Below are 21,052 nucleotides of genomic sequence, written 5' to 3'. Positions count from 1 at the left end.
CCAAATGGTTATAACCAGCCTAGGACAGGAGAACATTTTTAATATCATTAAAATTACACACTTCAGCTTTACACCTGCTACACCATTAAAACTTGATATGGCTTGAAAATAACAACAGCAGCAGTTCCTCACCTAAGAGACAACATCTTGTAGTTACAGCTCCATCTCATCACAAAGTTTTGCTCTAAGATGAATGCCTTAGGATTCTAACTCAATCCAAAAAAACAAAAACAACTCTCTTTCTAAAATGAAAGGTAGCATGATGAGACCACCAGCTGTGAATGGAGTAGCTGATAGCAGCGAGCATGTTCTCTGATGCTTTTGAACTATTGCGGGTGGGTGGGGACACTGCAGTCCCTTTAACAAATAACTCAAATGTCTTTTGTCACCAGGTCTTGCACTGAAATTAATGACACACCGGAGGACTATAAAATGTTCTGAACTCTCATTTTTCTCAGTTCAGCGTGGCCTTTACTCGGTTTCATATTTCACTTGCTTTCTGAGATCTTTCATAGTTCCTTTTTATCGGAGTTATATTTGGCCCAGAATAGAAGACATACTTAATTCGAAACAACCTTCAGATTTTCGTTATTATCAAGCATTTCCAACAGTTTTTCTAAACATCTCTAAAATAGTCTTAACATTTTTTATGAAAGTTAAGATAAATACTAAACTAAATTTTTCATTTTATTAAACCTTTCTTAAGTTCTATTTTAGCAATATGAGATTGTAAAAAACATCTTGAAGATTTTACCATGGGGTGTGTAAGCTTAAGAGTAGAACTGTACACGGCAGAGCTCTAAAAATGTTCCTCCTTGCTAGTTTTAGAGCACTAGACTTTTGGGACTGAGACTGAGAAAGAGTCAAAACAGCTGTAGGTGTTATCAGTTTAAATTTACAAGGAAAATTTCACATAGAGCAGGAGGGAATAAACTTAACATGCACTTAAAATGGATGTTGCCCATGAGGATAGGTTTTCAGTCTCTTCTTTTGTACAAATGGAAAGTGGCTGGTTTCTGTCTGGTCTGGCTAGAGAACAAGCTCTCAAGCTAGAGTACTTCTTTACAAGCATTTACGGTTTTGTGACCTTCACAATTCACATCAATCAAATGAAATCATCAAGGAATGGAAGAAAAATATCCATTCGTCTCTTTTTGATATATTCAAACTGTACTGGAAAACTGTAAACAAACATTGCTTGCTTTATTGATCCTTTTACTATTTCTGTAACGCAGCTCCCATTGATCAACATACATGCTTCCTTACCAAAGCAGTCAGCATGCCTCCACATTAGACATTTTGGATGTGTTTATCTTTGTGCTCAGAATAATTCAGCAGGCATGTACTGAGCAGCGTGTCCCATAGCGTACCATGGCACACAAACTACTTCAATATTGACAAAACATGACATCAGGATGCTTGACAGACAATTTATTATTCAAGTCACAATGCAATTTGATGGATTTAAGGACAGAGGACAAATACTCCATCTCTTTTGCCAGAAAGAAACGCAGCTGACATCCCTGACTCCATGTCAAAAACTGGGCGGCTAGACTTGTTCCAGTGTCAACTATCGCTTGAGAAACACAATAATAACTGCAAACATTTATGGCTGTATTTCTCAGGGTATATTTCAATATTTGCTTCTTAATCAACCAGCTGTATGGTTCACCCCAAAATACCAGTGGACTAAAGCTAATTTGGTTGTGCAAGAGTGTACAGACCACCGTTTGCTTCCTGAGACATCATTACAGCAATCTTCTTCAAACCTTAGGGAATTCAGCAGCAAGCCTTTCTTAATGAGTTTTAATAAATACTGGATGGCTTGACACTGAGATGTACCTTTAAATAAAAAAAATTATCCATTGCCTTTTTGAACCCTCCTGATTCTGTTTCTCTCCCAAAGGATATGAACTAGAGATGCACCGATTTGTAAGTGTGACCTGCCGATACAGATTTTTGCAGATTCTAAAATCTATAATTGATAACATTTACAAACAAAAATCTATACTTATTTTTAATGCAAAAAAAGAGTTACAGATGTTCTCTCACTTTACTCTTCAAACAAAGTGATCTGTGACAAGAAAGGTGTTAAAATAACAAATAAACGTTTACGTTTCTTAAATTGTCATTTTACACTGACCTTATTAAATATGTCATCTATCACATCATATTCTTACATTGTTTCAATGTAATAATAATAATAAATAATAAAGAATAATAATAATAAAAAGAAAAAGAAAAAATACTAATAAAAAAACTGTAGAGCTGTTACCATTCAAATAAAATCAGTATCAACAAACTGCATCTTTCCACTGCAGGAAACACAGAAGGTGCATCTGAAGTGGCATTAGATGTATTTGCACAGACTGTTTGAGTAAGCTGGGATGCCATAAATTAATTTGCACTGCAAAATTTCAAATTCATTGAGAATTTTATAAGATTAATGTTTAAAATACTTTTAAACATACAAATAAGAAATGTTGAGAAAATACAATGATAGCTTTAATATGATGCAATTTTTTAAAAAGAATGTTCTTTCTCTTTGGAGTGTTACAAAGCTCTTGATGCATGAAGAAGATCTGTAAAGTTGAAAAGACTAATGTCTCAAATGCAAAGAGATATTCTCTATAAAAGTTAAGAGTCAACCATGCCTACATATAATGGCTCATTCTAACATGCCCCCAAATGTCCAAGTCACAATGTGGGAAGATTAGTATATTGCAAAGAAATAAGACGTAACTTTTACTCTTGCTGTTCCAGCCGGCGCCATGTTGTGGAGTCGCTGTGTGTTTAATTGTGAAAGCAAAACTACTTTCTTTGTCCTTCCAAAACTAGAAATCAGTGGTTAAGTTGTATTTACAGCACTGGTCCAGAGCAGTTCAACCCAAATATTCAGATGTGTGCTGCACATTTTATGGAGGATGAGGACTGTTTCCTGAACTTGGGAGAGTAGCCTAATGCCGTCTGTGCACAAAGGTTGTTTCTTTAAAGTGGGGCAATTCCAACTTTGCAAGGACAGTCTGGCACATCTGAGTCATAGTCTGTAAGTATGTTTACATATGTAAAGATTTGCCACTGATGATTTAAACGTGAGTTTTGAGCAGTGTAGAGTAGCGCTTGTTGCTTGTCGTTTTTTCCGATCACAAATGCAACGCATAAAAAGACAGTATAACTCATTATAATCAGTAATTATGTCCCCACTGGATGCAACAAATGCCTTGTTTATAATGGGTTTTATTGTTTTTGTCTTGTTGCACCGTGACACATGGCATCACAGTATGGTGAGGGGCGTAACATTTCTGTCACATGCTTGAGGCATTCGGCCAATCACAACTCACTGGATAGCTGGCCAATCAGAGCATACCTCACTTTTCAGAACAACAAGCTTTGTAAAAATCTTTGTTTCAGAAAAGCGGGACATAGAGGAGCAAAATTAATGTACATTATGTAGAAAACAATGTGTTTTTTTTAGCCTTAAACCACATAAACACATTGCATTACACCAAATATACAAATAATATTTTTTTTAGCAATGTCACATGACCCTTTTAAATATTAAACAAAAACAGTAGGTGGTCACAAATGACTGTTTGAACCAGTAAGTCATTTAGTCCTTCATCCAACATATTCGTTCAAACAGCTTATTCTATTAATTCTATTCCACTTTGCAAAACGCTGTACCTTGTCTCGGTTGATTCGGTCATAGTCATATATGTCTGCTTATACATGGACAGTGTTGCCAAGTTGCTGTGGATTGTTTCTCATGTCCGCAGGTTGAGGCGACCCCAACAACATAGCCCCTGGAATGCGACCAGGGGAACTCCGCCAAAAACATGTAGCCCATTTACACCCACCCCCCCAATACCCTTTTCAAAATCGCTATGAAAAAAAAAGAATTTATTAAAAACAAAAAAAAAACGGCTAAAAACCAATGAGATCTAGTACAAAGCCAGTGAGCCTATTGTCCTTTACTATGTTTGCAAGTTACCTTAATGGCCTTCCCGTCAAATATCTTTGTTTATTCTCCACAGAGCGTGATCCCTCGAGATTACAAAACAGGGAGGGTTTAAAAGAAACAAATAAGGGAGGCCTAAAAGTGTCTCATAGTGGAATACATTATAATTACCTTTCCGTCACTGAAAGTCATGTACTGCAAAACAACGTGGTTTATCCAGAGGAAATTTTCAGCGTCCTTTATGTGACTTTTATGTTTGCAGTGAAAAACATGGGCCATTTTGGTTATGTAGGCCAATTAGAGGCAAACCAGACAAGTGGATGTGTTACAAAGCAGAAAGAATAATGAGAATGAGGTGACCAGAGGTACCTTGCCAATTCTGTTGATAGTTATGAGGCATTAAATTAAGACATTAAATTCCCTGCAGCATTGGCAAAACAGTGGGGCTGAGGTAAAGGTCTGCTTGAACCCAAGAAGATGCTGATGGGAACACTGGACAACAGCAGAAGCAGCACTATCCTCTTAGATCAGAGGTCTTAAATGCAAAATACCTGGTGACTAACTAACCAGGCGGTGGACAGATGAAGAGTTGCAATAAAAATGGGTTTTTATGACTATGGATTTAAACTATATACAGTTAATGATGCATGGGTAGACCTTTTTGGAGTTGAGCAGCTCATCTCAACCTCATACCTAACAGACTGCACTGCATGCTGAGAGGAGTAATGACGCCTAAGATTGTGTTCCTTGAGAACTGCAATTTTCTTCTTGCCGAACATGCAGGTAGCATCTCCATTAAGAGATCAGAAACATCACGCTTGCTTTGATGCAACGGTCAGGAGTTATTTAAACATAAAAGGATTCAAATACACAGCAAACAATTCCTGAATGATATTTGGAAATCATTTTATTTCAGACAGCAAAATAAAACGGCTGGAGTAGCTGCAGGGTTGTGAAAAAAAGAAATAGGCTGGCAGTCTGTTTAACAGAAAAAAGACTACAGCTGCTTATTTACATATGTTTTTATTAAATAAAATATAAATCGAATATATATAAAATTAACATTAAATAAATGTGGCACAGTTTAGGCACGATTAGTGCACACTTCTGAGGTATATACCTGTTTCAGGTAATGCACAGTGCGTACGAGATAGACGCTGACGTGGTCAAAACGGAGAAGCGCTAAATAAACCTTATGGTTTTGGTCAATGATTTCAGCCGTCTGAAACTGAAAAATTATTTTCTGTGCTTTTCCAGGTAACTGTTTTTGCTGCTGATGGTACACATTTCATTTTTCTGTAGAACACAAAAGAAGATCATTCTGAAAAGTGAAAAAAAAAAAACTATGGACAAAAAAAAAAAAAAAAAAAAAACATGTATTTGAAAATATCTTCTTTTGTGCTCTACATAAGTAAAATCAAGCCAGTCTGCAACAGAATGTTCATGTTTGGGTGAATCATCCCTTTTTAAGAGGAAAAAGGATAAAAGCCCAAACCAGAATTTAAAAACTGCCTTTAAAACTGAATTTGTTGCATTTATAAAACATTAATAAAGAGATCTATATCAATCAACAAAGGTTCAGTATAGCAATTGTCTCTTAAGCACTAATGGAAACATCTACTGAATGTAGGCAGGTACTTCCACGTAAACATAGTCATGTAAATAGGCAAAGAGTGGGTACTTAAGGAAATGTCATTGGAAGAACAGCAAAAACTGCATGTCTTACACAGAACTGTGTTCACAGCCTGGCAGCCAACTCGCAGGTCTGCTTTAAAACAACACCGGCTGTAATGAGTAGTTGTACCTGGGCATGAAAAATGAGCATCTGCTTTTGCAGATAAGGCATCGCTGAGAGAAACTGAAATGTAGCTTTATTAGGTATGTCTGCTGGTGGAAAAAAAAAATGTAGGATGTGGTGCATGCTGACTTCACCGCAGGGCATGTCGGGGGGGGGGGGGGGGGGGGGGTGGTGGGAACAGTTGCAGTGGATCAACGCTGCCCCCTAATGGAAACTCACAAGCCACCTATTTTTCACTGGAACTGATGGAATAAAAAAAATGCAGTTGAAAACACAAATTACAGATCATGTATATGGTAAGAAAGTCCATGACTTGTCCGTTTGAAACAGGCAGAAGAAAGTGTCTGTTGATGTGGGGGACACAGATGCCACTTTCACTCAGAAGATGGTGCTCAATTCTCTCAGGACAGTAAGTGATCCTGCTGCTTCTGCTCTGAAGTCCGTCACAAGGCGAGGACACAGATGGCGACCGTACGGTGCCGATGGAAATCACAAACTGTTTTGCATCCTCACGCAAACGGAACATCATACGCATATTAACACAGATTTTAGAGTTTACACAGAGTTGTCCTGCTGTCCCTCTGGGTCTGCGCTAGGCCAGACTACAGAAATATGGTACGGCTTCAGGTCTTCTTCAGAGACGAAGTCTGGAGCATGACTCATGAGGTCGTGACCTCTGAAGGATTTTGGAAAAGCGATTACGTCTCTGATACTGGGAGCGCCTACAATAATGGACACCAGTCGATCTAGCCCTGTTCAGGAGAAAAACAGCAATTTTATCATTATTAGGAATTCACAATATACTGTTTCCTTATTTATTATATGTAATTTATTTTTATCTGTAATTAATAAACACTAATGGTCGAAGGTTTTGGGTCAGTAAAATGTTGTCATATTTTTGAAAGAAGTCTCTGTTGCTCACAATTTAATAAATACAATACAATTTATTATTTAATAAAAAAAAAATTTACAGGAAAACTGTAAAAAAGAAATATAATTTATTTATTATAAATATATTTCTATTTAAATATATAGTTTAATGTAATTTATTCCTAAAATAGCATAATTGAACATTTTCAGAAACATTTACCAAATTGTCTTTTGTAGTCTTTTGTAACATTATCAATGTAATTGTGTAAAATCTATTATTATTGTATTTTTTGGTCAATTTAATGCATACTTACTCTATAAAAGTATTAATTTCTTCAGTTTAAAAGCCACCAAACTTTTGAGATGTTGTGTATTAAATTTACATTTGTACATTGAAATGAAATTAAAAGTTAAAGTTAATCTTTACAAACATGAATCATTTAATAACACTGTAAATGTAATCTTAAGAAAATCTCAAAATGAAAATAAGTTTTTCACACTATACATTTTAATGTTGTGATGCCTGAATTCAGTTATGGTATTTAAAACAACTATTTTCTTTATTTTATTTAGACTAAATAGTATAGAATCGGGCAACATGTAATTATTTTTTAATTTTTATAATATCAGTGCATCCCACAAATTTGAGTTTTTTTTTTTTTTTTTTTTTTAAGATGTTATAATGTAAACAAGAACATTGCCAATTTAAATATCACAGTTCAATCAAGCTTTAAAAACAGCTCAAGGGCTGCCACACACAGAAATAAACCCAAACAGAGGTTCTCGAATGATCAAGGGCACTTCATGCTTCAGTTTACAGCCTCAAACTGAAACAAAGCTGCCAAAAATTCTTGGCTAGCAAGCAATGTAAGTTTTGAGCATGACCGTTCCACTTTAACCAACAGGAGAATGTAATCAACAAGTACTTTCGTCACAGTGGTGCCCCAACAACCTTGCAAAAGTCCAAGGTAACATGTGTTGAATGCTCACTCACCTAATGCGATTCCACCATGAGGAGGGGCCCCGGAGTCCAGAGCCTCCAATAAATGAGCAAGAAGTGATGGGTCCTCCTATACCACAAGCAAGACAGAGGAAAAAAACAAAAAAAGACTAAGTGGGCCTTGTAATTCACAGCCTTTTCAGCTTGAAAGGGAATTGTTCATAGTCTCGGCATGTATAAATCGTACAGATCTTTAGTGTCAACAGAGTAAACAGACCTCCGAAAAGATTTCCTTTATAGACACAAATCTTAAGATCGACCCAAATGTGTGTTTCTTCTCCCTGGCTCTTAAGATCCAAAGCATTTGTTTTCTTTAAAGGCAGTTCAATATAGCTTAATGGGTTGCCACAGCGACCGAACGGGTAGTCGGTGGTGCGGGGGTGTTAAGTAAGAGACACAAATAAGAAAATGCTGCAGCCGGGTATCTGGACACGTCCATTACAAGTGCTTTAACTCGCTGTCAGAGTAGCATTAAATGATGCACTGTGTTCACGGTGTAATTTTTCACTCTGGTGGCATTACCCTGAGAATGGTGTCCAGGATGTACAGCTGCTGAGAGGCATTGTGGATGCGAATCGAACCTCCTCCGATCTCACAGCCATTCAGTACCAAGTCGTAATGCTGGCCACGCACCTGAGAGAGCAGATGAACAGGTGGGCGAAACGTGCGGAATTCAAAGCGAGATCATAAATTTCCTCTATGAAATACTCGGCTTATGACTGTTGACTTACAAAGTGATAAAACCAGACTATTTCTGGGTATCGCCAACTATCTCAAGGCATGTGCACATTTAAATTCACCGGGGGGTCAAAATGCTTGAGACCACCAGTGAAAATGTATTCCTATGACAAATTCTACTATTTATTAAGCTATATAGTTATGTATACTGTATATTTAGGTCTAAAATTTAAAGGATGCCACTTTTGAACCCCACTATACTGAATGTCATGATCCAAAACGTTTCGATGAACAATGATATAATAATCTGAAATTATACTTTAGTCCTTGACATGGATTATTGGATGTCAGAAGCAGATTTGTTTTAGTAGGTATGAAACCAATAATTTATTTTTTTGTGACATTTACATTACATTTCCAGTCGATTCTGATGACTGGATAAGCATTTTTTAAAGTATTTTTTATTTTTACCAACTCGCTAAATAAACATTCAGACCAATTTGCGAACCAATTTGACTCTTACTCTAAAGAATAATTTACTCATAAATCATTATGACTTGAGAGCAAATATTACATAGAACTACATAGAAAAATAGGCATTACTGTTCCACAGTTCTGGGGTCAGAATTTTTTAAGCATGGATGCGTTAAATTAATTGACTTTTTACATTGTTACAAACAAATTCAAATAAATTTCATACCAAACAAAAAATAATAATGCATATAACTGCAGTCCTTTTTTCTATACAGGAATTAAGAATCACAACTGTTTTCAACATTAATAATAATAATATATTTTAGACTAATTCATAAAGGATCAAGGGACACTGAAGTCTGGAGTAATAGCTACTAAAAATAAAGCTTTGCTATCACAAGAATAAATTACATTTTAAAATATATTATAATAGAAAATAGTTATTTTAAACTGAAAGAATATTTCACAATATTAAAGTTTTTACTTTGTTATAGAATAAATGCAGCCTTGTTGAATGTCAAAAACACACAAAAAAAGAAAAAAAAAAGAAAAGAGAAGATGATTTTCCATCAAAATGCAAAGCTATGATTCCATAAGGTTAAACAAGATCATCTGTGTTGATGTACTGCCTGAGATGTGATGGGACATACCTTGTGGGGTTGAGTGTAGAGCAGATGGGTGTCTTCGGGCACTGGAGCAGTGAAGGGATGGTGGGCAGACTCAAGCATCTCTGGATCGTCCTCTTTGGGTAAGAAGAGTGGAAAGTCCACCACCCACAAGAAGTGAAAGACAGATGGGTCACGAACAGACACGCCACAGCGCTCAAGCAGCTCCGCGCACTGCAGTCTCAGCTTCCCCAACAGAGGGCGCTAAAATATGAAACATTCTATTATATAGTGAAATAGTAAGCACTACAAAAAATCGTTAGGACAGAAAGAGTGAATGATTTCAGACTCAAATCTGTAACACCCACAAAGGCTTAAATTAACCTCTATCTTTTGAAGGGAATTTAGTGTTTTCTTTTAAATATATTTTTATATAACTTAAATTTAGTTTCTATTATCAGTTTATTTTAGTGCTTCAACTTACACTTATTTCAGTTAGTTGCCAATGCAAATGTGTGTATATATATATATATATATATATATATATATATATATATATATATATATATATATATATATATATATAAAATCACCTATATCTTTTGTTTTCCTTCTTTAATTTTTTTCGGTTTTATTTCAATAACTGAAAATTATTGTTAAGGGTTTTACTTAATGACTTTTTTGGGTAACACATCAGGTTAAGGACCAGTTCTTACTGTTAGATTGTTGCTTATTAGCATTCCTATTAATAACATATTGGGCTGTTTATTAGTACTTATAAAGGATATATTAATGCATTATTCTGTATGACCATATTTAAAATCCCTTAATCCAACCCCTTATCTAGACTCAACAACTACCTCACTATTAAAAAGCAGCAAATTAGGAGTTCACGGAGGCAAAAGTCATACTTCACAGTGTGAACTGGTCACCAAACTAAAGAGTGAATGTTTTTTTTTTTTTCAAAGGGATCCGATGTTATTTCGGACTTTATTTCATTTTAAGTACAAAAACAGTAGACACTTTTTTGTTCCACAAATGAAAGAATTTTCATTTTTGTTTGAACTATCCCTTTAACATAACATAAAAGATTCTGAATGTTTCAGGACATTCATGATTACACATTCTGAGAATCTAGATCGCTGGAGAATAACTTTTAACCTCGGATAAGTCATTTTAAAAATGAGAAAAAGCTGAACTACAACTCAAATTTTTATTAATTCATGAAACATCTGAAAATGACACCACAAGAGACTTTTACAATGCATGTATTTGAGGGCAGGAACATGCAAATGAATTCCTAACTCTCCAAAACTATATTTGAGGGGAAAGATCTCCCCCAGCTCTCATTTCTCCCGCTTTCTGCACTAGCGACATCACCATTCATCCCACAACCTCAGCACACAAAGCTCGCCAGTTATCCCAAGCCATCTCCCACATCTCTGCTCTGTGACTAAACAGCCGTCTCCCTTTGTGCCAAGCTCACCATCTGCACCAGCCCCGAGCGAGAGCCGAGGCACGGAAAAGATGAATATTCTTTTAAAAGTGATTAGATCATGTCAGCATTCTTCTGAAGCCATATTTTCCCAAAACCCTTAGTTATCAATCACTGTAGGGTATAAAAAGTGATGGGAAGGTACTTGAGGACACTAAATGGGGATGTTGGAGTAAAATTATTTACTCCAACCCAAAATATCTTCATGAACTTGTGGTCTAACTGCAGTTTTATGTAGACGTTTGTTCAATGAGCTCTCGTGATTGATCGTGAGACTGAATCAGCATGGATATATGAATCTGTGAGGATGAGGAACACAATGCAGGCAGATACGCACCACGTTCTCCCGGGGTCCGGCTGTGATGAAGATCAGGTCTCCAGCACTGGCCTGGGCCATCTGGAGCAGCTGCTGTTTGGCCGTGTCCGAAAGCAGCCGGCTGAGAGGAGATTTCAGTGAACCATCTGCCCTTACTGAAGCCACACTCACCTCCTGTACGACACACGGTGCAAACACAGCAATGATCATCCGTTTCCTCCACCGGCCCATATTCAATTTCCATTGACAGCATAGGGCACAAACTCTTGAGCAATCATCAGTCTCGAGAACACTGCGGGCTGGTTTCCCAGACACAAAACAAGCCAAGAGCTGGACTAAAACGGATAGCACTGGAGAATCACCTTTGACGGTGCCATTTAGTTCAAGCCAAAAACACTAGCTCAAAGTTCACTTTCTATTTATAAATGCAGACAGAAGACAATTGTGAAGAAGTGTTTAGAGTGAGAAAACGAAGTTGAACAGTCAGCTCTCAGAGGTGTTGAAGAACATTTTTTTTTTGGATAGTAGAGACTTGACGGAATGGAATGTAAGAGAGGGAAGCCAGAACTTGAATTTGGATCGCCCAAAGCACAACCACAAGGCTACTGGCACCGACAGAAGTATTGAAAAACATTAAACAATTATGTTCTTGACATTTATAAGAAACCATTATTAAAAAAGCATTCCCTTTTTGACAGGGATGAGATTTTATTTTATTGTATTTTTGCAGTAAAAAAAAAAAAGTTAACAAAATGTATCTTTTAAAATGAAATAAACACTTTATGGTTAGTGTTAGGATAAATAATGCTTTAAAAAAATGTGGTAATATTTCATTGACTGATTTTTCTGTTAAGTACTACTGGCAAAACTACACTGATTTCCATTTCACAAGCCTCAAGTACAAAATAACACAGTAAGCTGTAAGCTGTGTTTGATTCACTAAAAAGACCCAGCTCATTAGGGTCATTCATTATGAGGTTCGACTACACTGGTCATGCTGTTTCTTTTTTTTTATTATTTATTATCATCTACCAAAAATATAACAATATAAGTTGTTCAGGAGTCAGATTACACTGACTGTGGTATATGTTTTTATTCACGACAAAGAAATGACTCATAAGAATTTTTTGTTTAGAAATTAGATGGACTATACTGGTTGTGCTCTTTGGTACCAACTGACCAAAAATAAAGACTAAAAAATCATTTTTTTCAGGAATCGGTTGGGCCAAACTGGTTATGGTGGATGGTTTACAAATGACTTAAAAGAGCCATTCATTTGGGGAATTGAACTACCACTGATCATGCTGTAAGTTTCAAAAATGAAAACTGTGTCATCATTTTCTCACTTTCACGTTGTTCCAACCCTTTATGGCTTACTGTATTCAGTAAAACACAAAGAAAGGTATTTTGATTTTCTGCTTTTTGTCCATACAAGGAAAGTCTATATAATAAATCTAATAAACAACCCCTTTGACTTCCAGTGTATGAACAATGAAAGTTGGGACTTTTTCAAAATATCTCCCTTGATGTTTCATAACAGAAAATAAGTCATACAAGTTTTGAATGACATGAGGGTGAAAAAATGTACAACAATTTTCATTTTTGGTTTAAATGTCCCAATATTTAGTCATAGTTCCCTCATAATGAGCAATAGTGATACAGAGGTTTTTGCCTTAGCAGCACCACTTACAAGAGCAGAATTAGACAAGATGCAAATTAGTATTCATTTTTATCTCAGGACCAAGCATCTGACATGAATTTACATGAAAAATAGATCAAACTATTTTATATGACATAAATCATTACGTAAATCATAAGTTATAAATTAGAAATGTACTACATATGTGACCCCGGACCATAAAACCATAAGTAGCATATGTATAAGAAGCACGGGCATATTTGTATCAATAGCCAATAATACATTGGGTGGGTCAAAATTAAAAAATATATATATTTCATGCCAAATATCATTAGGATATTAAGTAAAGATCATGTACCATGAAGATATTTTATATATTCCTTCCGTAAATATATCAAAACTTCTTTGCAACCTCAGATTTCCAGATTTACAAAAAGTTGTATCTCGAACAAATATTGCCCTATCCTAGTGGAAAGATTATTTATTCAGCTTTCAGATGATTTCGCAATATTGACCCTTATGACTGGTTTTGTGGTCCAGGGTCACATATGGTGTGGAGAAAAACCTCATAAAACATTCCCTTTATAAGATTCCATGGATGGCCTACAACGCAAATTGGAAGCTGTTCCCCTTTAGTGAGGTCCATCTTGCCTCAGGGTAAGTACAGTATTCTGTGTGTTACATATGACTGTTGTACCACCAAATCATCCTGACTTATTGATTACTTTTCAGATAAATATTTCAGAAGTCTTCCAGTGAATGCAGGTGGCGTTCTGTCAGCAAACACAGGAGAAAGGAACACAACTCACCTGCGCATACTGTGTCTTGGCTGTTTGTTTCAGCAAATCGAAGTCTTTGCCCTTCAGGTGTTTCTGTGGAAGAAATGCCACAGACAGTTAGCATATGGGGGATGACATATATGAATGGGAGGAACTGTAACGATCAAAACACATTCAGTGATTCATTCATTTCATTATTTTGAGGTGCAAATGAAATTAATTTAATACTGAATTAACTTTTGTGGCAAAGTATTTCCTTGATTGATACATTCATTCAGAACATAATAATTACTAGTTTGAATACCAGGCTACATATCATTAAAAAGAACAGACTGAAAAGATTCATTCATTTGGAAATCTGACTACACTGTTTGCACTGTAGATTCAGCTGCGGTGTTGGGACATTAGAATCCGAATCTACAGATTCTGTCCTTACCGTTCCTTCTGGGACGCAGATGGCCTGAATGCAGCCACCTGGTTTAAGAAGTGCATCTTTGATGAAGTCAATTTGTGTTCCCTGGAATGCTGTGGTGATATCCACAAGCTGAAAGGGGGGAAAAAAAACTTCAGAATACACATCAATAAATGAAGGGAATATAAACTTATTAACAAGACAATTTGTGTATATTTAGTTATTGATGTGTCTTATGGAATATACATAAATGTACTGCATTTACTTGACCCAAAATACTACAGTAAAAACAGCAATATTGTAAAATATTATTACAATTTTAAATAACTATTTCTATTTCCATATATTTTTGAAATGTAAATTATTCCTGTGATATCAAGTCTGAATTTTCAGCGGTCATTACTCCAGTCTTCAGTGTCACATGATACTTAAGAAATCATTCTAATAAGCTGATTTGGTGCTCAAGACACTTTTTATTATTAGCAATGCTAAAATAAGTTGTGCTACTTCAAATTCAGCAAACGGCTATGTAATTCTATGAGCAGAACTGAATGCATTGAGAAAACGTATGACAAGAGATTCCTTTTTTAATTGTTGAGCACCGCATGAAAATCTATGATGTGTGGGAAAACAGGATGCCAGCACAGTGTGACGCCAAGGACGGCCAGCATGCAAACAACCTCACTGATGTCTTACGTCCAATCTAGGATGATGTGTACAAAGAAAGAACGTGGGGTCACCTTCATTCCAAATCTAGTGTCTGGTTTGTCAACTCCGTAGTCTCTCATGGCTTCCTCATAAGTCATGGAGGGAAAAGGAACATTAATCTGTCCTTTGTCCTCTGGCCAGGAGTAATGCACCAAGCCTTCAATCAAACTCATGACTCCCGCCTGGTCTACAAAGGATATTTCAATATCCACCTAGGAGAAAAAAAAAAAAATTAAGGAAAAAGCTTTGTTCACATTGCACATGAATCCGATTTGTTTTTAAAATCTGATCCTTTTGCTCAGACAGTGGATAAAATGTACTTTTAGTCAGATTTCAAATCACCTAAATGCGGTTCGGATCCGGTTTCAGATATCAAGTGTTTTTTCGAAATTCAGAACATTACAGACTAATTGGATTTCACTCAAAGGCACACAAAAAATCTGATTTTCGCTGCCTGTCTGAACAAAAGCATAATGGTCTTTTGGGGTTCGTGATTTTTCGTCTGAGTGAGAATCCCGCAAAGCCTATTAGCAGCTCTCACCCTCGCGAGTGGAAGTTAGAGCGAGCTACTTCATTGAAACACTCAATATTCATCTGCATCAGAACCAAGCCCCAGTTTTGCAGATATTGTCAGACGTGCTGCGGCATGTTTCCCCTCAACCATTAGCACATCATTACCTGTGTGAATTCAGGCTGTCTGTCAGGCTTGGAGCCCTCGTCTCTGTAGCAGCGAGCGAGCTGAAAGTACCTGAGATTGTGGGAGATAACCATGTATGTAAGTGACTGCGGGCCAATACTGACTGACATTTTTAAATCATGCATAGCATATCATTTTCCTTTGACAGACTTTTCATGAAACAAGCCTGCAGTCCTGGCTTAGCGCAACTATTAATTCAAAGAGGCTCAATGCCAAAATTGAAATGAAAATGAGACCATTGTGGTCATTATCATTTTTCAAAATCTAATAGAAACTAGACTTTCGCGCTTTCTGAACAAAATGAGAGAGGTGCTGCCTGTGCAAAAACGTCAACACAATACTCGTGTGTTCTGGGTGGCTGCCCACGCTTCTGTTCAGCTGGTTTTGCTTCAACTAAACAAATCTAATTTTAAGTATTTAAAGGTGCACTCAGGAAAATACTATAATAGTTATAATAAATAATATACACTACCATTTAAATATTTGGGGTCAGTAAGATACCTCTTATGCTCACCTTGGCTACATATATTAGAAAAAAAAAACCTTTAAAAGAAAAAATATTGTGAATGTAGATGTTATTACAACTGAAAATAACTTCCTATTTCAGCAATTTAAAATGTAATTTATTGCATTCTAATATGCTGATGCGGTGCTTGATAAAACTATTAAATTTATTTCGAAATAAAAAAAATACCTTTTACTTAAGCAAACCTCTGAACAGTAGTGAATATTTATAATTATAAAAGAAAATTGCATTATAAATAAAAGGGGAAATCATAACAGGGGAACCCATAATGTTTATTAGTCAATATCAGATGTTTTTTGTTGTTTATCAATTGATAGTTAATTGTGCATGTTCATTTAATCTATGTTTACTCATACATTCATATTACAGCTGCCATCGTATTAAATATGCCATAATCTCAAACTCACTTAAAAAGTTATTATTTACTTTTATTATATACTCTTTAACATATCAGATGTACTGTCAAATTTAAAATGACTGATTTTTTTGTTTTTTGCATTTTATCTAAAATGAAAAATACTGCTTACCGTATTGGACAGAATCACTGCATATGCAAAATATGCTGTAGATGCTCAATCCTTTATCCTTACATTTTTTTTAAGCTCCAATATTTTTTTTTTATAGTTTCAATCTTCTGCAACCTCAGTGTCTTCATCATTTAAATTTAAATGATCGTATATTAGGTCCCGTGAAATCTGACATTTCTTTAATGTAAACTGCTATCACTATTATAACTATTAATGTTAACTACTCACATGGGTCCAAGGCCCCTTTAATACACAAACATTGGACACAAAGCTAAACATGTCAGCAGCAACCCACACAGACACTAAAGTGCTAATACCACCTCAAAATGAGTTGCTTTCAATTCCAAATTATAAAAAAAAAAAAAAATCTTCAAAAGGTGGTTAGAATTCAAAGAAGCATTCTAATCCATATCAGGCAGTACACTCCACATGCATGTCACTGTTCTGGCATTTCACACAGCATTTGAATGATTGCACTTCAGCATAATTCAGAGCTGCTAGCAGCTAAGAATACATCTGATTCATAGGAGTATGTTGGCTGGCAGGATGTAGTTTTTTTTTTAAGGTGCTGCCAGTCAGTGAAGGCAGAGTTTAGTTAACGTGCCAAGCATCTGACAACAATCTGTGAATATGAAGGAAACAGAAAAAGGCAAGAAAATCTGACTTTTACCGGTCTATGCCAGCCACCATAAGAAGCTGTTTGAACTGCTGTGGGCTCTGTGGAAGAGAGTAGAACTTCCCAGGGTCTCCAGATGGCACCACAAACTCTTTGGCACCCTGAAAAACACAGTTACACTTGAATAAACTCTGTGTATTCCTGCCTCTCACTGAGAACTGAATCAACCAGCATAGCTCAAGCCAATCCGAGAAATGAAAGTAACATTATAAAATACAAAAGCGAGAATAAAAATAAATTAGCAAAGTGCAGAAGGAGAAAAAAACATGCAAATTTTAAAAGAACATTAAAAACACCTCACTGACTTCTAATGATCTATCTATATATCAGTGATACTTCATATCTATCTATCTATCTATCTGCACATCCCCCCTTAGACTGAAGTTAAAATGTTCTTTGATGATGTAAATGTTTTTTTTGCTCTCTTTAAAATGAAAACTTACAATATTGTTATTAAATTCACATTAAATACAAAGTCAGTCGTATTAAAAATATTTTATGGCATGACACACATATCTGGCACTTAAGTAAACGTACTGGTTTTTATGTTTAGTTAACAGATTACACTATTACTCTACTTTGCCCATCACCCATTATAGATCAAATAACAATCTATTGAAACATGCATTTACTCACATATAAGAGAATTGGAATATTTCCTGATATAGTTACCACGTTTAAATATTTCAAAATAAAATGGAAAAAATAAATAAAACATAAGCCTATATCAGCATATACAGTGCTATTGTGGCGGCTGTATCACATGACAAGCATGAACAGCTTCAGTTTGCTAGTTTATTCTGCAAACTGGAGTGTCCAGAAAAAGCGAGGTTACCAAGAGTAGCATTCAGATGCTTATACATATGTATCAAAGCTTTAAAAGTCCATTCGCTGAAAACATGTAAAAGTTCTCAAAACAACAAAGCCAGAGGGAAGAAACCAGAGTGATGTGATTGATCAACAATTTTTGGGTAATGATCTGGGAATATTCTGCACCAGCTCTATTTTGTTGATGTTTGGGCAAGCCTTACGGGGTGTCTTGCAGGAGACAAGAAACAGAAGCATGTTTCTCTCTCATAACAATCTCTCATAAATGTATACAATTACTAAACAATTCTGCATTCATACTTTCAATCATTCTTTGGAATTGGCTCAGTAGGTATTATCTTTGTATTGCATTTTTATGAGTGCAATTTACAATTTTGGTAGTTTAATAAACTTAACAAAAAAATAAACACTCATGGCCACGTTTCTGAATTCTTGAAGTCATCTGGAGTGCACTTGAATTGCAAGCACATATATTATATGTAATCTGAACGATTCCATATTGATTAAATATGCAAAGATTTCTAGAAACAAGAATAGTCTGTATTTGAATTAGCACCCTTGCCTTATATTTTGGTTATAAGAATGACACTTGGCTTATACAGAAAAAAATATTTACCCCTGGAGTTCTCTTAAACAATGTCGGTGTTTCCACATCCACAAATCCTTGGGAAAAGACAGGTAATGTTCAGTGAGTATTCCAGTACATTAACAGATGTACGTACAAGTACGAATATGCCACTGAAAATCCTCACCATGCAAATTGCAAAGGTACTCCCTCATTTTCATCACCATTTGTGATCTCAGTCTTAAATTGTACTGCATCCTGGGCGACCGGAGATCAAGATAACGATACTGCATCCGGAGGACTTCGGATTTCTTCAAAGTGAACATAAGAATAAACATATCAGGGATGTTTTATCCTACTTGGACAACAAGTGTTACCTCAAATAAATAATGAAAAGAACATCCATCTGGAATGAAATTCATTGGCTATTCCACGGTAATAACAACGGTTGAACTTCACAAACACTGGCAAGAAACACTTCGAGGTCATATTTCAAATTTTTAGGCCAATTAAGTTTTTTTCATTGTGACAATTTCCATGATACTGAAGGTCTTGTCCTTGTCCCTGTTAAAAAATAACAGCAAAAAGTGTGTGAGTGTGTGTGTGTGTGTGTGTGTGTGTGTGTGTGTGTATATATATATATATATATATATATATATATATATATATATATATATATATATATATATATATATATTTTTTTTTTTTTTTTTTTTATGTAAAACTGTTTAACTATTTGCTGTTACTTTTTATCTACCGTATTTACCAGCTTTCATCACAAGAATAAATCTAATTATAAAATATATTAAAATAGAAAACATATAATAATATTTATATTTTTTTGGTAAAAAAAAAATAAAAAAAAATAAAAAAAAGACATTCGGTGAGACTTTAAAATAAATTAAAAATGTTTTTGAAAGAGCCCAAACATTGGAATGGTATTCTTTTTGTAGGGACATGCGACCCTGTTATGTTCTTTGTGAGATTCACTCTAGAACTACTGTAGGCAAAACTAGAACTACTTCATAATGCATTTTGAAATTTCATACATGCAACACTTTTTTTATATAGTCAAAACTATTTTTTACTTACTTTGACAAATTCTTTAATTTCAAACGGCAGCTTTCGGGAAGTATTCAACACTTCCATGCTCTCAGCACAGACCTCAATTTCTCCTGTGGACATTTTCTAATATTGAATGAAAATTTAAATGTTACACAAGTCACACTGAACACAGTATCAAAGTTTTCTCTTTATTGTCCACATGAACAGACCTTATTCTCCTGTCCCTCTGGTCTACGCCTGACCCTTCCTTTAACCATGATAACAGACTCCACAGTGAGACCAAGAAATGCATTCTTCAATTCAGACTTGGACTAAATAAAAAAAGTGTCAAAGAAAAATATACTGTGATAGTAAAAACATGTTCCTGCAACAAATGAACCGATACATGTTTGTAGCAGCACTAGAATTAAATTATCAGACACAAAATAAGCAATAAAAGTGTATTGCTACCTCATCCTGTGGGATAAGAATTTGCACCAATCCACTGAAGTCTCTCAAGATCACAAAAAGATCTTGCCTAAAGAGTCAAGTACAGATATGTCTGTCTGATATAGTGATGTGGCTCAGTTAATTTTTAAAAGAATAAGCATTGTGTCTCATACCTCAAGTACTGAATCCAGCCACATAAAGTGACCTCTTCATCTATATTACTGGAACACAATTCTCCACATGTGTGGCTTCTCAGTGAAAAGCTGCTTTGACCTACAAGACACAAAACAGATTAGAAATATCACACTAAATATATGGGGGGAAAGGCTATCGCAAATACACTGTCTAGTTTAATGAAGGTCACAGTACCTGAAGAGTAAGTAGAGCAGTTTCTGGAGAAGTTATGAGCCCATGCAAATGAATTTGGAGGTAGAGATGGTTTTGCAAAATAAATATGATTGATGGAGGGTGCTGATCTTCTGCTATACAGACATCTCAATACCTGCTGGGCTGATCTAAGAAAAAACAATCTGTATTTGTTTGCCATCGTCCTGTATGCGAGGTCGTGGTGTATTTTATTTTGTCTTTAAAAAATGAAAAGATCCTTCCCAGAGCTGTCCCTTAACATAATTGTGTATGTTTTGTTTATGTCCTCCTATAAATGCAGTTAACGTTAACGTACTTCATCGCAATGAATGTAACAATGACGGTCACCTTTGTTTTTCTCTCCTTTCCTTAATCGTATACCTAAGTCGGTCTACAGAATACAAACAAATATACAATTTGCCTCACATGGCGTATAAAACTAACTAAACTAAAAATCTTAATCCATGTGTCTTTTCACTGACATTCTGAATCATGACAGTTGTGAACTGTATCCGGCGCACTGAATGCTGTGACGTAACTAATCAAATTAGAACTAATCGATATATGCTTTTGTAACGTGATAATAAATAACTTTTTATTATATTTATGTACAATAATTTTAAGTCTATCAACATAATTTA

The 21,052-nt window shown here is 35.5% G+C and overlaps 1 protein-coding gene across 1 annotated transcript; it reads right to left on the bottom strand.

The window, feature by feature from the left end:
* Nucleotides 1-4,847: 4,847 nt before the first annotated feature.
* LOC127951685 (aspartate--tRNA ligase, mitochondrial-like) lies at nt 4,848-20,947 on the bottom strand. Its single transcript, XM_052549705.1, has 17 exons — nt 20,415-20,947; nt 20,219-20,318; nt 20,067-20,133; nt 19,826-19,927; nt 19,644-19,739; nt 18,739-18,862; nt 18,603-18,649; nt 17,153-17,259; nt 15,411-15,480; nt 14,765-14,944; nt 14,049-14,156; nt 13,643-13,705; nt 11,216-11,368; nt 9,429-9,647; nt 8,149-8,259; nt 7,621-7,696; nt 4,848-6,508 (listed from the first exon to the last, which is right to left on the bottom strand). The coding sequence occupies exons 1-17, from the start codon at nt 20,590-20,592 to the stop codon at nt 6,312-6,314; spliced, it is 1,998 nt and encodes a 665-aa protein (XP_052405665.1). The 5' UTR covers nt 20,593-20,947; the 3' UTR covers nt 4,848-6,311.
* Nucleotides 20,948-21,052: the final 105 nt, after the last annotated feature.

This window comes from Carassius gibelio, chromosome B2, assembly GCF_023724105.1.
Source record: "Carassius gibelio isolate Cgi1373 ecotype wild population from Czech Republic chromosome B2, carGib1.2-hapl.c, whole genome shotgun sequence".
NCBI lineage: Eukaryota > Metazoa > Chordata > Actinopteri > Cypriniformes > Cyprinidae > Carassius > Carassius gibelio.
This window is presented reverse-complemented; position numbering and strand designations above follow the sequence as displayed.

What these genes read in the sequence shown, in the direction of transcription:
- LOC127951685 (XM_052549705.1), bottom strand. Translation starts at nt 20,592, where the DNA reads ATGGCAAACAAATACAGATTGTTTTTTCTTAGATCAGCCCAGCAGGTA. An exon ending in TTCTTATCCCACAGGATGAG is followed by an intron (nt 19,928 to 20,066) that starts GTAGCAATACAC and finishes TTTTTTATTTAG; the next exon opens with TCCAAGTCTGAATTGAAGAA. An exon ending in GACAGCCTGAATTCACACAG is followed by an intron (nt 14,945 to 15,410) that starts GTAATGATGTGC and finishes TTTTTCTCCTAG; the next exon opens with GTGGATATTGAAATATCCTT.